General features: G+C 46.3%; 1 protein-coding gene across 1 annotated transcript in view; it reads left to right on the top strand.

The window, feature by feature from the left end:
• The window catches only part of ST8SIA1 (ST8 alpha-N-acetyl-neuraminide alpha-2,8-sialyltransferase 1), a 94673-nt gene that overhangs the window by 22746 nt on the left and 55557 nt on the right, over positions 1-16370 (top strand). The window contains exon 2 of the mRNA XM_081880135.1: positions 5920-6064. Within this exon, the coding sequence (XP_081736261.1) occupies positions 5920-6064 (145 nt within the window). The remainder of the gene's footprint in view (positions 1-5919; positions 6065-16370) is intronic.

Below are 16370 nucleotides of genomic sequence, written 5' to 3'. Positions count from 1 at the left end.
GTGCTTTAAATGCACAGCGCATACACAACTTGAGTGCCATCAGTCCAACGCTGTGCATTGCTCTCCCATCAGAGGTTTGGCAGGCTTTCTCGCTATTGGCTATCAGGCGTATCTCGAAGACGTTCATGTGCCTGCAGTCCTGCGCAGCTGTTTAAACATTTAAAGTGTTATTTTGTGCTGCCTTTATGGTGTCTTATGCACACCGCCTCTGATATTTCGTGTGAGCTGCTGGTGGTGTGTATTTCAAAAACTGGGTTTTCCTGCCATTTCACTGCATCTCAAGAGGTGAAGTGGGGACAGGAGCACTTGCTCGTGAGGAGAGTTGCCAAGAAGAGTTGGCTCAGGGGTGATCAGTCTTAGCAGTTGCATTGTGTGAGTCATTGTGTGAGTGAATGCCCATGTGCAGGGTGTGGTTCATCCAGTTGGTCATCTGCATTGTGCTTGTAGGAGGGGGCATAGAGTTCCCAACTTGCTAGATCAGTGCTGTCCCCATCCAAACATATCATAAAGGTAAAGGGACCCCTGACCATTAGGTCCAGTCGTGGCTGACTCTGGGGTTGCAGCGCTCATCTCGCTTTATTGGCCAAGGGAGCCGGCGTACAGCTTCCGGGTCATGTGGCCAGCATGACTAAGCCGTTTCTAGCCAACCAGAGCAGCGCACGGAAACGCCGTTTACCTTCCCGCCAGAGCAGTACCTATTTATCTACTTGCATTTTGATGTGCTTTCAAACTGCTAGGTGGGCAGGAGCAGGGACCGAACAACGGGGCTCACCTTGTTGCGGGGATTCGAACTGCCAACTTTCTGATCGGCAAGTCCTAGGCTCTGTGGTTTAACCCACAGCGTTACCCACGTCCCTAAACATATCATAGAATCATAGAATTGAGGAGTTGGAAAGGAACCCCAGGGGCATCTAGATGCTCAGGGTGGCAAACGTGGTTCTCTCCCTCCTCATCTAATCAACACAACAACCTTGTGAGGTAGGCCTCGGTCCAGTATACCTGAAGGAGCGTCTCCACCCCTATCATTCTGCCCGGACACTGAGGTCCAGTCCTGAGGGCCTTCTCGTGCTTCCCTCGCTGCGAGAAGTGAGGTTACAGGGAACCAGGTAGAGGGCCTTCTCGGTGGTGGCACCTGCCCTGTGGGACGCCCTCCCACCAGATGTCAAAGAGAAAAACAACTACCAGATTTTTAGAAGACATCTGAAGACAGCCCTGTTTAGGGAAGCTTTTAATGTTTAATAGGTTGTTGTATTTTAACATTCTGTTGGAAGCCGCCCAGAGTGGCTGGGGAAGCCCAGCCAAATGGGTGGGGTAACAGCTCTTCCTGGTGTTTAGTTGGAATCTCTTGTAACTTGAAGCCATTGGTTCGAGTCCTACCCATCCGGAGCAGGAGAAAACATGCTTGCTCCACTTTCCATGTGACAGCCCTCTAGATCTTTGACAATGGCTATCATATGGACGTAGTGGCAAGGAACGCGATGGTTCATTCTTTAAAAACTTCAGAACCTTATCAGTGTTTTAAGCCGAGAGAAAACAGCGAAGCAGGTAGAGACAATTGACCACCTGGTGTCCCTTTAGATCAGCGGTTCTCAACTTGTGGGTCCCCAGATGTTGTTGGACTACAACTCCCATCATCCCTGAGTTCTGGCCTTGGTAGCTAGGGGTGATGGGAGTTGTAGTTCAACAACATCTAGGACCCACAGGTTGAGAAAGGCTGCTTTAGATGTTTTGGACTTCATCTCCCAGTGGCTGATGGGAATTGTAGTCCAAAACCTCTTGAGAACATCAGGCTAATCGGAGCTGCTGTGATGTAACGCCCAATGAATCCATATGCATCTCTGGGCAGAACCGAATCGCAAAGTATTCAAATCAGCGCTGACCATAGAGGGCAAGAAAAGCAAGCGAGAAGGGAGATAATACATGAAAGCACATCTAAGATTGCCAGAGAATCTGTTTTCCAGATGGGGAAATGTCAGGTGCAAAGAGAAAACGATGGTGTTGACAATTGGAGTGGTTCTAGTGCATTTTAACCCTGCGAATCTGCCAAGGCAACTTGTAAATTATTATAACACCCAGCACTTTAGACATGCACTCCGTATGGCTTGGGAACCCTGCTAGTTTCCACGCTGAGCTCTTGCACATGTTTCCAGGCGCATAAGTGCCGCTGCAGGTCACTCTGGTCAAGGTGACTGGAAACCATGAAAGAATAGCTCGTTGTTGCCCCGTGATCCTGAATCTGCATCCTGCAAGAAATTAATGAGGTGACCCCTAAACACCCAATCACTTAAGTGGGGAATGCATTGTGCTATCAGCAAAATCCTAGCTTCATGAAAATTAAAAGTCAGAGCGGCCAAAGAATAGCAAGGAGAAACATCTCATTAATTACGACTTGCTGATTCACACTTATAGAGCTGCAGTTCGCTCTCCGATAGATGCTGCTGTCTGCTCCCCTTCAGAAAATCGTAAATCTGTCATAACCAATCAAATATAGGTGCTCAGCTGTGATTGCAGAGCTTTCAACATTTCCCCAAAGCCATAGCTTGGTGGCAGGAGCAGCTGCACTGCATCAAGAAGGTCCACCTCAAGTCCTATGATGTCACTGTGCTTAGAATCCGGTGTGTGGTTCTGTTTGAGACGAGACACGTGTGGTTAGGGGTAGGCAACCCAGTACCCTCAAGATGTTGCAGGACTCCAGCTCCCATCAGCCTCAACCACTATGACCCAGTGGTCAGGAATGATGGGAGATGTAGTCCTGCAAAATATCTGGAGGGTACCAGGTTATTCCTCCCTGCATTAGATGCATAGCCAAACATTGGGCTTTGGTTTTATTCAATTTATTTATAATATATTTACAATATAATATATTGTCTTCTGGGTTTCTGGGGGTTTTCCTGTTGTTACTCTGTCTCTCACAGCTACAATAAACCTACCATTAAAATTATGGACTGGTCATTTCTTCGTCAGAGGGCAAATGGGCAAATTTAGCAGGGGATGAAATACTTTCCCCCCTCACTATACATAAACAGCTAAAAATTTGGGTTTTGGTTTTATTCAATTCATTTACAATAAATTTATATACATAGCTAAGTGTTGGAATTTTATTAAAGCATTCGCAAAAAGTGAACTTAACCTAGTACCAGTACTTAACTAGTAAAGGTAAAAAAAAAAAAGGTAAAGAACCCCTGGACGGTTAAGTCCAGGCAAAGGAGACTATGGGATTGTGGCGCTCATCTTGCTTTCTGGCCGAGGGAGCCGGCGTTTGTCCACAGACAGCTTTCTGGGTCATGTGGCCAGCATGACTAAACCGTTGTGGGCGCAACAGAACACTGTGACAGAAGCCAGATTGCATGGAAATGCCGTTTACCTTCCCACCACAGTGGTACCTGTGTATCTACTTGCCCTGGTGTGCTTTCGAACTGCTAGGTTGGCAGGAGATGGGACAGAGCAATGGGAGCTCACCCCGTTGCGGGGATTCGAACTGCCAGCCTTCTGATCGGCAAGCCCAAGAGGCTCAGTGGTTCAAGGGCTCCTAACAATAAACAAACCAAGAACAAACCTTGGCTACAACCCATGGTTTGTCTGCAGTGAGACAAACCATCAGCTTGAGTTGGGGCAGAACACTAAGCTAGTCCATGTCTTAGCTCTGGGTAGTGCAGCAGGAGGAGGATGACCAGGGGAAGAGTGAAATAGATTTGATTTTCACTCCATATATTCCTCTTCACTCGTTCACGCTTTGCCATGCTTTGGATTACCATTGTATGAGAAACAGCTCGATAGATCACAGTATCCAGATAAGGGCTTTTATTCTGCATTACATAGTGCTCAACAATAACTATTTTGGGCGAAGCTACAGGTTAATATAATTTTCTACTGATGCCTTCGTTTTGAATTTAGCAGCATGGCACAAATCACCACTGCTGTGTTAACCGGCAGGGTTTTGTTGGGGGTTTTAAAATCTCCAGGTGCTTTAAAAGAGATCCATTTATATTTTTTCTGTCGCAGCACTAGGAAGCTGAGAACCAAGAATAGAAAGTGGGGTGGGGGGAATTATTTGTTGCATGATGAAGAAGTAATTCCATTATCTGCAGGAGGGCTGTTTCAAAGGGCAGGCTTTGTGACAAAGAGACGTATGGGAAGAACTGCAGGGAAGAGGGCAGGACAAAGGGCTTGTGTGGCAGTAGCAGCAGATGGCAGGAACTGGGAAAGTTCAGCAGCCAGCGGGCATCTCTGCAAGCTGGCTTTGGGGTTCCCGGCAGGTTACCATCAGGGCAGGTTTTAGACCGGAATAGAATCAAGCGGAAATGTCCTCTTGAGTTTTGTAAGTGCATGCAAGCACCTCCTGCCATATAGAACGCTGTCGATTACAGTGGTACCTCGGGTTACAGATGCTTCAGGTTACATTCGCTTCAGGTTACAGACTCCGCTAACCCAGAAATAGTACCTCGGGTTAAGAACTTTGCTTCAGGATGAGAACAGAAATCAGGCTCCGGCGGCGCAGCGGCAGCAGGAGGCCCCATTAGCTAAAGTGGTACCTCAGGTTAAGAACAGTTTCACGTTAAGAATGGGCCTCCGGAACGAATTAAGTACTTAACCCGGGGTACCACTGTATATACCAGGCACCAGGATGCTCAGAATACTCTCCTCTCCGTGTTGAGCTGATGAGCAGGATATTTTTCTCTCTTTTCCAGGTGTTGGGAACCTTTGGTCCTCTGGGTGTTGCCAAGCTACAACTCCCACCAGCTTCAGCAAGCAGGGCCAATGGCCAGGGATGATGGGAATTGTAGTTCAGCAAGGCCTGGCAGGGCAGAGGTTCCGCACACCTGCTTTTCACCAAAATGTTTTTTTGGGGGGGAGTAGATTGCGGAGGGATGTGCCCCGAAACTGCATACCTGCTCCTTCAGAGGAACTGTAACCACACCCAGAGCAGGACACCCCCCGTCCATCTGGTTTAGGAAGCCGCCCATCTAATAGTTCCCTAGTCTTATCCAGATTGGACTTCAGATATTCTGGTGTCTGTAACCAGCAGCAGGCTAGTAAATGACAGTCTTGTGGCAGTCATATTATGAGTAAAGTTGGCAGGCATTTGAAACATGTTAGTGGATTGTACTGATTTATTTTTGTATAGATCCCGCAGCCCTCTAGAATCATAGAATCATAGAGTTGGAAGAGACCACAAGGGCCATCGAGTCCAACCCCCTGCCAAGCAGGAAACACCATCAGAGCACTCCTGACATATGGTTGTCAAGCCTCTGCTTAAAGACCTCCAAAGAAGGAGACTCCACCACACTCCTTGGCAGCAAATTCCACTGTCGAACAGCTCTTACTGTCAGGAAGTTCTTCCTAATGTTTAGGTGGAATCTTCTTTCTTGTAGTTTGGATCCATTGCTCCGTGTCTGCTTCTCTGGAGCAGCAGAAAACAACCTTTCTCCCTCCTCTATGTGACATCCTTTTATATATTTGAACATGGCTATCATATCACCCCTTAACCTCCTCTTCTCCAGGCTAAACATGCCCAGCTCCCTTAGCCGTTCCTCATAAGGCATCGTTTCCAGGCCTTTGACCATTTTGGTTGCCCTCCTCTGGACACATTCCAGTTTGTCAGTGTCCTTGAACTGTGGTGCCCAGAACTGGACACAGTACTCCAGGTGAGGTCTGACCAGAGCAGAATACAGTGGCACTATTACTTCCCTTGATCTAGATGCTATACTCCTATTGATGCTATTTGCTGGTGAACCATAACACCCGTCCTTTTCACCCTTTGGCCATGCTGACTGTCCACCGAAGGCCTGTAGCTCAGTCTTAGAGCACTGGCTTTGAAGGCCCTGGGTTCAAATCCTAGCATATCTCGGTTGGGCTCTCATCAATTGGTCTCGTTCAGTTGTCTTGTTTTCTTTTTCTCTACTCAACTTTCTCCGTTAGGAAACTGCTGAAAGACTGCTGTGACCCTGGGCGGTTCTTTGCCATGACGAAAGAGAACTCTCCGGTGGGGAAGAACCTGTGGTACGACGGGGAATTTCTGTACTCCTTCACCATCGACAACGAAACCTTCTCCCTTTTCCCAAAGGTCAGTGACCTTCTTGTTTATTTTGTTGTTTGCATTTATTAATTTCTTCTGGAACACCTTTGCTGATACGAAAAGACCCAGATGCTGAACAAACTACAATCCCCGGGATTCTGCAGGTGTAGCAGCGCCACAAACAGCAACAGACAGTGTGGTGCAGTGGTTAGAGTGTCAGGCTAAGGGCTGGGAGACGAGGGTTTGAATCCTCCCTTGGCCTTGAAGCTCACTGCGTGGCCTTGGGCCAGGCATCGCCTCTCAGCCTAACCCACCTTGCAAGGTTTCTCGTGGGCTAGAACCACATACACCACCTTGAGATGCTTGGAGAACCATAGAATTGTAGAGTTGGAAGGGATCCTGAGGGCCACACAGGGTTGCCATATGTCCTCCTTTTCCAGGACACGTCCTCTTTTTCAGGTCTGATTGCCATATGTCCTCTTTTCCCCGCTACACGTCCTCTTTTTCAGGATTAAAACCTCTGTCAAGGTAGATTTTTAAAATTTGGCAAAATTTCTGGGGTTTTTTGTTTCCAGTAACCCAAGAAAAATTTTCTAGTGCGTTGGACTCCGATCTAAGATAAAACATACAAAAGTCAAAATACTAAAAAACAGATTAAAATTGCCTTAAAATTGCCTTTTAATTTCCGTTTGTTCTTCAGTTGGGGCAAAGCACGGGAAAACAATGGGGACGTGCAGGCAAACCACATGCTTTTTATTCTGAATTAAGCCCAGAGTATGAAGAGTGAGGCTGGCTCTCAAATAAATTGCACGTAGGAGTCCAGCCCTGAGGCATAGTCATGGCCTTTGTCATTCTCGTTTTGTGACATCTCACGTTCAGCCACCGCCATTGTTACATCTGCCTTCGGTTTAATGAATGAAGCTCGCAGTGTTGCAGATGCCTAAGGGAGAAGAGACGTGTCAAAACCCAAACAATCATTGCCAGGACTGCATTTTCATTCTTCCCCTTCCTGCCCCCTCCAAAGGCTGCTGGCTACCACCTGCAGACAAAAACATCTTTTATCAATGCACACATAAAGTGGTGCTATTGAGATGGATAGAGAGCCAGCGTCCCATACGGATCAGAGTGTCGGACTAGGACTTTGGAGAGAGACCAGGCAGGTGCCTCTACTGTACTCTTTTTGGCACTTGCTAAAAACATTTTTGGGACGCGGGTTGCACTGTGGGTTAAACCACGGAGCCTAGGACTTGCTGATCAGAAAGTTGGCGGTTCGAATCCCCGCGACGGGGTGAGCTGCTGTTGCTCGGTCTCTGCTCCTGCCCACCTAGCAGTTTGAAAGCATGTCAAAGTGCAAGTAGATAAATAGGTACTGCTCCGGCGGGAAGGTAAACGGCGTTCCCATGCGCTGCTCTGGTTCGCCAGAAGCGGCTTAGTCATGCTGGCCATATGACCCAGAAGCTGTACGTCTGCTCCCTCGGCCAATAAAGCAAGATGAGTGCCGCAACCCCAGAGTCGTCCACAACTGGACCTAATGGTCAGGGGTCCCTTTACCTTTACTAAAAACATTTTTGCTTAGACAACCTTACCCAGATACCTTGAACTCTTTTCTTCCCACCCCTCAATAATTTTTATTAAATTTTTCCAAATGTCTTAAACACAATACAGCTTAACAATATTGTTGTTGTTGTTGTTTAGTCATTTAGTTGTGTCTGACTCTTCGTGACCCCATGGACCAGAGCACGCCAGGCACTCCTGTCTTCCACTGCATCTCGCAGTCTGGTCAAACTCATGCTGGTAGCTTCAAGAACACTGTCTAACCATCTGGTCCTCTGTCGTCCCCTTCTCCTTGTGCCCTCCATCTTTCCCAACATCAGGGTCTTTTCCAAGGAGTCTTCTCTTCTCATGCGGTGGCCAAAGTATTGGAGCCTCAGCTTCCCGATCTGTCCTTCCAGTGAGCACTCAGGGCTGATTTCCTTCAGAATGAAGAGGTTTGATCTTCTTGCAGTCCATGGGACTCTCAAGAGTCTCCTCCAGCACCATAATTCAAAAGCATCCATTCTTCGGCCATCAGCATTCTTTATGGTCCAGCTCTCACTTCCATACATCACTACTGGGAAAACCATAGCTTTAACTATACGGACCTTTGTTGGCAAGGTGATGTCTCTGCTTTTTAAGATGCTGTCTAGGTTTGTCATTATTCTTCTTTAAATCTATATCTTATCCTAATTAACTTCCCTCCACCCCTCTTCTGGCTTCTCTACATTGCTCTTGCTTAAGTGTGATTACTATATATACATTCTATAAGTGTCTATAATTCCTTAATAAATTTTTGTATTATAATTTAGACATACATTCCTTATTATAATACTTGCTAAAACATTTTTGCTTAGACAACTTTACCCAGATACCTCGAACTGATACGCTTTCAGCCTGTTGCTCATTTTATCTTTACCTTTTGAATGTTTAAATTGGTTTTCTTTAATAATAATTTTTTATTCATTTTCCAAACATTTTTATACAATCAACTCATATTAACTCTCACATTCATCAATTTTTGACTTCCCTCAGTTTCTCTGCCAATTTTTCGTTAAAATTTCTATTGTTAACGCATTTCTGAACATATTATTGCCTTTAACCATTCCTCTTCCTTTCTCCTACTTCCTTTCTCCTACTTTCTTTTTTACAATATTTCTTAATTTTTCACAGAGACTCTTCAAAACCAACAAGCGTTGTCTGTGCATCACATATGCTTTTCAGATAATCAGTAAATTTCCCCCAGTCCTCGATAAACTTTTGGTCTTTAAATTGGTTTTTTTAAAAACCAAAAATTGTTATTGTATCATTCTGGATAGCTCAGCTGGTTAGAGTGTGGTGCTGACAAGGGCAAGGTTGCAGGTTCGATCCCTGTAAGGAACAGCTGCATATTCCTGCTTTGCCAGGGGCGTTGGACTAGATGATCCTCAGGACCCCTTACAAATCTATGATTCCATGGGAACTATAGCCCCCTCTCCTATCTGACTTGGGGTGGAGACATTGCATTCTATTTGCATGCTGCTTGGAGGTTTTTGGTTTTACAATTGAACTGTCTCTCTCTCTATATATACAGTATCAACAATTGTCGGCAAGATTATGGACAAGACACCTTTTAGGTTGCTGCTTTCTGTAACTGCTTTGGGGAAAGCACTGGGAGTGTGGACACTGTACATCTTCGGTTCCCAAGGCGCTGCAACTTTTGCCATCTTCAAGGGAGTGTTCAGATGGGGTGGAGGTAGAGGCTTGGGCAAAGAGCTCTGGGTGAATCTTTCTCTCCTCTAATTTCACCCTGAGGCAGAAAGGAGTGCAGATTCCCACGTCATACTTTCCATTTGCCAGTTTCACTGCTCTCTTTCCCCTATAACCTTTCCGTGACCTGTGCCTTCTGCTCGAGACCGCCCCCGCTGCCTCAGCGAAATTAAAAGAGCTTCCCTTTGTTAAGAAAATTTTAATCTGTTTTAGTATTTTGACTTTTGTACGTTTCAAAGCAGGGTTGCAAATTTCCTTTGATTTTATTGCCTTGCCTTTTTGTCAACAACTTTGAGGTTTTCTCCAACCAAGCGGCGTATAAATTTTATTGATGCCGCTGATTGAAGAACATTAGTTGTTCTTGTGTAGGGTTTACCCACCCCCAAAGATGTCCTGCAAAGCAGCAGAGATTTAGGATCAATTTTCCTTCTCCTAAATGAGCTCCCTTCCCAGGTGAATGACCCCCACCTGCCGCTCACTTCCCTATGCTGCACGTGCAGAAGCCACAGTCTTGGCCATTGGATCCACTATTTTGTCTAATCCCATTGGATGCCCTCACCTGGTTTACCTGGCCGGTTGAAGCTGATTCCCAGGGTGTGGCTGCTGTCACATCCTGACACCTCCTAGGAGCCACAGGTGAGAGTTGAGGGCAGGTTGGGGCCCAGATGGGACAAACTACCCTAGAAAGAGCATGATTTGTCCCCCACCAGTGGTACTACATCCCCCAACACCCCATATGTAATCAATTAAGTATTATTTGAGGAATGAAAGCTATAGCAGCAGCAAGGATTGGTTTCTGTTCTGGTTGTGGGGCGGATAAGTAGCCGTGGGCAATTAGAAATCCTGTAGGTTTCCAGCTTGAATGATTACTGTATATACTTGAGTATTAATTAATTAAAAATTAATTAATTAGTTAAACTTCCAACCTCATAAACATATTACTTGACTTCCTCTAATCTCTTCCATCTGAATTTCCTTGTAACTGTATGTAGCAGTTTTCCAATATCATTATTCAAAAAACAATATTCCAAGCCTTCCCTCCCGTCTCATGGCTTTCAAAATTAACCTTTATATGTTTTCCGATTCTAATTGCACTCGTTACAGAATGACTCAAAATTTAAATAAATATAGAAAGATGGAAAATTTCTCATTACAAGTCTTCAGACAACCCTGCTGGTGATGTTAATTGCTCACAATGAGCTTTCAGATATCGCATAAATTTACTCCAGTCCTTTTGGAATACTTGATCATGCTGGTTTCGGGTTTTTCCTGTCAGCTTTTCCAGTTCTGCAAAGTCCACCATCTTCATCTGCCACTCTTCTTTTGTTGGTATGCAAAGCCCATCATCTTCAGTAGTTCTGCCTGATGTTTAGTCGGGTTCGCCTTTCTTGCAACTTGAAGCCATTGGTTCGAGTCCTGCCCTCCAGAGCAGGAGAAAACAAGCTTGTTCCCTCTTGAACATACAGTGGTACCTTGGGTTAAGTACTTAATTCGTTCCGGAGGTCCGTTCTTAACCTGAAACTGTTCTTAACCTGAAGCACCACTTTAGCCAATGTGGCCTCCCGCTGCTGCTGCGTCATTTCTGTTCTCATCCTGGAGCAAAGTTCTTAACCCAAGGTAATATTTCTGAGGTAATATTTCTAGCGGAATCTGTAACCTGAAGCGTCTGTAACCCGAGGTACCACTGTATAGTCATCATGGCTAGTAGCCGTTGATTAGCCCTATCTTCCATGACTGTGTCTAATCTTCTTTTAAAGCCATCCAAGTTGGTGGCCATCAATCAATGCCTCTTGTGGAAGTGAGTTCCATAGTTGAACTACACTCTAGGGGAGAAGAAGTCTTTTTTTTGTCTGCCTTTCATCATTGTTTCCTTTCTGAACATTACTCCCCAGATTTGGGGGGGGGGGTCACATGCGACATAATCCCAAGAGGCAAACTGTGTCCTGGGAAATACTGTACAGTGGTACCTCGGGTTATATACGCATCAGGTTACATACACTTCAGGTTACAGACTCCGCTATCCCAGAAATAGTACCTTGGGTTAAGAATTTTGCCCCAGGATGAGAACAGAAATCGCATGGTGGCAGCAGGAGGCCCCATTAGCTAAAGTGGTACCTCAGGTTAAGAACAGTTTCAGGTTAAGAACGGACTTTCAGAATGAATTAAGTTCTTAACCTGAGGTACCATTGTAATGGGAACAGAGGATTTAAAGAAGGGGAACAAGAGACTATAAAGCTTTCCCCCAGAAAATAGATGCCCAAAGAGGGAAGTTATACTGTGAAGCTTGACAAGCAATCCCATAGCCAACAAGAAAACATTCCAGCTGTTACTCACATCTTAGTGTTGAGATAACGATCTTTGGAGCTTGATCGTTGAGCCGTGGCCACTGATAGCTTTACGATCCCAATCAGTCATTTACAGCGTCCGGCACACTTCCTTCCTAGCTGCGCAACAAATTCTGCTGTCTCTTTAGCCACGGCTTCGCAGAGTAGCATACAGCGGTGTAAAGCAGTCTTTTTCTCCCTTTTTTCTCCATGCAAGCATACACAGACAGGTTCGTCTATTTACAGCTCTTTATTGAAACATTTCAGCCCATCGCTGCTTGCAGCCATCTCTCTCTCAAACACAGAGAGAAAACATGTCCGTCTCTCTCAAGACACACAGAGAGAACAACAAGTACAGTCTCCTCCCAGACTCCTCCCAGCTTCTACAGCTGACGTCAGAAAGTGACGCACATCTCAGAACACTTAACCAGTTAAGTTCTGAACTCTCACACACCCCCTTGCGTTGCTTTCTGACAAGACCTGTGTAACATCTTCAGCAACACCCTGTGAGATCAATCCCTCCCCCAATGCCTTGTGCCCTCCCTTGGAGTACCTGTTAGGCATCTGTGGAATCACCTCACAGCTCTCAGAATCGCACTGTGCGAAACTTACCCACGCACCTGTGGCCTGGTACCTCTCAGGTGGAATACCCTTGGTTGTGCGACTGGATCGCCTGGGCACAAACTCTGGTGTTTCCTCTGGCTCACTGTCACCAGCAGGTGTGACCTCTGCATCACGGGATTCCCCCTCTGACTTAAAGCGTCTTCGAATCCTCTCCATTACACTCACAGGAGAACTAGGCTCACTCTTGGGCTGTCCTTTTCTAACAACTCGTGGAGACGCCCCATCCTGCTCCTGACCTTGGTCAGTGACCTGATCGTCATCAGCAGACTCAGCCTCTTCTTCCTCCTCAACAGAACTGTCCTCTGGATCAGAGAGACATTCTGAAAGAACATCACGCTGTGCAGAAATCTTTGGCCTTTCATCCTGCTCAAAGAACTCAGCGTGTTTACTGATCAGCACCTTACTCTGATCACCTGACGGGTAAGCAAATCTCCATGCACGAGCGTCTGGCTCATACCCACAGAAGATCATTTTCTGGACTTTGGCTCCATCTGGCCCTTGCAAAGCCTTAGGCACAGGGACAACCGCAGGAGATCCAAATTTGCGCAGAAAGTGAACCTGGGGTTTTCTGCCATTCAACAAAGAATACGGTGTGTCACCTACCAGTGAGTTGTAGACACGATTCCAGGTGAAAGACACACATCGGACTGCCTCCAGCCAAAACTTTGGAGGTAACCTAGCTTCCGTTAGCATCACCTGTGCAGCCTTAACCAGAGCTTCACTCCTCAGCTCTGCCACCCCCCTCTTACTGGGTGAAGTAACTGTGTAACTTATCCCTCTTTTGTGAAAGAACTGCTGCAAAGCAGAACCAGTGTACTTAGCATTTCTGTCACTGACGATTGCTTTCACCTTGGTGAAGAACCTTAGTTCCACCCCCTCAATCCAGCTCTTGATCAGCTGTGCTGCATCCTCCCTGGATTTGAGACCGTGGGTCCAGGTGTTCTGCGAAAAATCATCCTGAAACGTTAGCAGATACCTGGCCCCCCCTAGACTCTGTTCCCTGACAGGACTGAACAGATCTATGTGTACCAGCTGAAAAGGTTTAGTGGTTACCCGTTCCACCTTTGGGTAACTGCACCCTTTCTTCTTCGCCTGCTTGCAAGTGGCGCAATTAATGGCACGTCCACAATCTCTAATTATACACCCTCTGGTAACCTCAGGAAGCACTTGCAGTTCTTTTAGAGAACCATGAAAAGTCCTCTGATGCCATGCGCAAGCACATTGAACATGAGTGGGAACTGTAGCACGCTGCGCCTGTGCTCTCTCAACCTTCCCCTCACCCCCAAGAGACGTTTTAAGAACGAAAAGATCATTCTGCCCCTTCTTAACCTTGGCAAGTACCCTCTCCCCTTTGGAGATTGTGCAGACATCATCCTGGAAACAAACCTGAAACCCTTTTTTCAACAAATAAGGCACAGATAACAAACAATGATGCACCTCTGGAACAATACAAAACTCCATCCTTTCCTGCAAAACAGAAAGATAAACATTAGCAAACTTAACAGTCTGTCCCTGTCCTTTGGAACTGCCGTGCAATTCCACATCTCGACTGCAGGGGTCTCTGGAACCATGTTGCGGTTAGCTGCAGAGTCGATGACAAAATTCAGCTCCACACGGCTGTCTTCAAACAAAGCCATGCTAGCAATGACTTGATAAGCTTCACACGCATTCTCCAGTTGCTCAAAGCCGACTGTTTTACGAGCGTTGACTGACCTTCCATAACCTGTTGAGATAACGATCTTTGGAGCTTGATCGTTGAGCCGTGGCCACTGATAGCTTTACGATCCCAATCAGTCATTTACAGCGTCCGGCACACTTCCTTCCTAGCTGCGCAACAAATTCTGCTGTCTCTTTAGCCACGGCTTCGCAGAGTAGCATACAGCGGTGTAAAGCAGTCTTTTTCTCCCTTTTTTCTCCATGCAAGCATACACAGACAGGTTCGTCTATTTACAGCTCTTTATTGAAACATTTCAGCCCATTGCTGCTTGCAGCCATCTCTCTCTCAAACACAGAGAGAAAACATGTCCGTCTCTCTCAAGACACACAGAGAGAACAACAAGTACAGTCTCCTCCCAGACTCCTCCCAGCTTCTACAGCTGACGTCAGAAAGTGACGCACATCTCAGAACACTTAACCAGTTAAGTTCTGAACTCTCACACTTAGAATTGCCAGGATGCTGCTTGTTCTAAAGTTCTGCCCATTGCAGCCCATATCTAAAAAGAGGGAGGCCTTCCGATGAAACTGACCACTGGAAGATTCAGGGCAGATAAGAGAGAGTGCTTATACACATACAGTGGTACCTCGGGTTATATACGCTTCAGGTTACAGACGCTTCAGGTTACAGACTCCGCTAACCCAGAAATAGTACCTTGGGTTAAGAACTTTGCTTCAGGATGAGAACAGAAATCAGGCTCCGGCGGCGCAGCAGTAGCAGGAGGCCCCATTAGCAAAAGTGGTGCGTCAGGTTAAGAACAGTTTCAGGTTAAGAACGGACCTCCAGAACGAATTAAGTACTTAAGCCGAGGTACCACTGTAGTTAAACTATGGAATCTGGATTTCAGGGAGGAGAAGGCTATCAATTTCTACTAGCTATGATGGCTGTTCTCTGCCTCTGCAGTTGGAGACAACACTGCTTCACTTTTCGGGGAACCGCAGGAAGGGAGAATGCTCTTGTGCTCGAATCCTGCTTACTGGTTTCCAAAAGGCATCTGCCTGGCCACTGGGAAAACAGGATGCTGGACTAGTTGGGCTGTTGACCTGATCCAGCTGGCTCTTCCTGTGTTCTTACCCATCAATGCTTCCTCTGTTAAAAGACAGTTTTCTTCTGTCACAAGCGCAGATGAAGGAAGCCGTTTGACCCCCTTGAGCAAAGTTGGCCCTTTCCAGGCAAATTCCTGCCTCCTCCCCTTTCTCGGTTGAAGCCTCGTCACCCTTTGGTGGCATTTGGAAAGGTCAGCTGTCGGTTTTAAGTGTTTGCCTAACAGAAATAAATGCCACTTTGCAAGAGCATTGTTGCAGGGGAGGTTTGTCAGCGCATGTCCTCAAACGCAGCAGGGCCAAATGGGTTTACTGATGTCAGGTTCTGCTCTGAGTGATGGGTGTCACTCATGCCCTTGTAGCCTTGAGGCTAGACTACTGCTAATGCTGCACATGGGGCTGCCCTTAGTGGCTCTTCGGAAAGTTCATTTTGAGGAGTAACTAGTTCGTGTTCAAGATGTATGAAAACAAAATAGAAGCATCGCTACCCGACCCCACCCCCCATCTCCCCCCACCTCTTTCCTCCTTTTCTTCCTAATGTCTCAACAAATGAAACTCATTTGTAAAAATGTTACATGGAAAAAAAATGAGAGAGAGACATTGCACACACTTTTGTAAATCAAGAAAATCTTTGATAATAATAAAAAGATGTACGAAAAGGAACTACAGTGGTACCTCGGGTTACAGACACTTCAGGTTACAGATGCTTCAGGTTACAGACTCCGGTAACCCAGAAATAGTACCTCGGGTTAAGAACTTTGCTTCAAGATGAGAACAGAAATCATGGCGCGGTGGCTGCGGAAGGCCCCATTAGCTAAAGTGGTACCTCAGGTTAAGAACAGTTTCTGGTTAAGAATGGACCTCCATAACAAATTAAGTTCTTAACCTGAGGTACCACTGTACAGTCGTACCTTGGCTCCCAAACGCCTTGGGAGTCAGAATGTTCTGGCTACCGAACGATCAAAAACCAGAAGTGTGTGTTCCAGTTTTCAAACCTTCTTTTGGAAGCCAAACGTCCGACGGAGCTTCCGCAGCTTCTGATTGGCTGCAGGACCTTCCTGCAGCCAGTTAGAAGCTGTGCTTTGGTTTCCGAATGTTTCGGAAGTTGGACGGACTTCCGGAACGGATTCCGTTCGACTTCCTAAGTACGACTGTAATTGCAATTCATAATGACTCCTATGGAAAATGGTTATGGGGGGGGGTTGTTTAGAGAAAAGGCAAGTGATAGGGGATGTGATTCAGGTAGAATCCTGAATCTTCTGCTTCCTTGGATACCCCCACTAGTGCTATATAGAGCACCAGCCCTCTACATGTGCTAGCATCCCAGCTCCCATCAGCCCCAGCCAGCCTGGTCATTGCTCAAGGAT

Source organism: Podarcis erhardii (assembly GCF_964252035.2).
Source record: "Podarcis erhardii genome assembly, chromosome: 10".
NCBI lineage: Eukaryota > Metazoa > Chordata > Lepidosauria > Squamata > Lacertidae > Podarcis > Podarcis erhardii.
The sequence above is the reverse complement of the archived record's forward strand: the minus strand, read 5'-3'. Positions and strand labels throughout refer to the sequence as shown.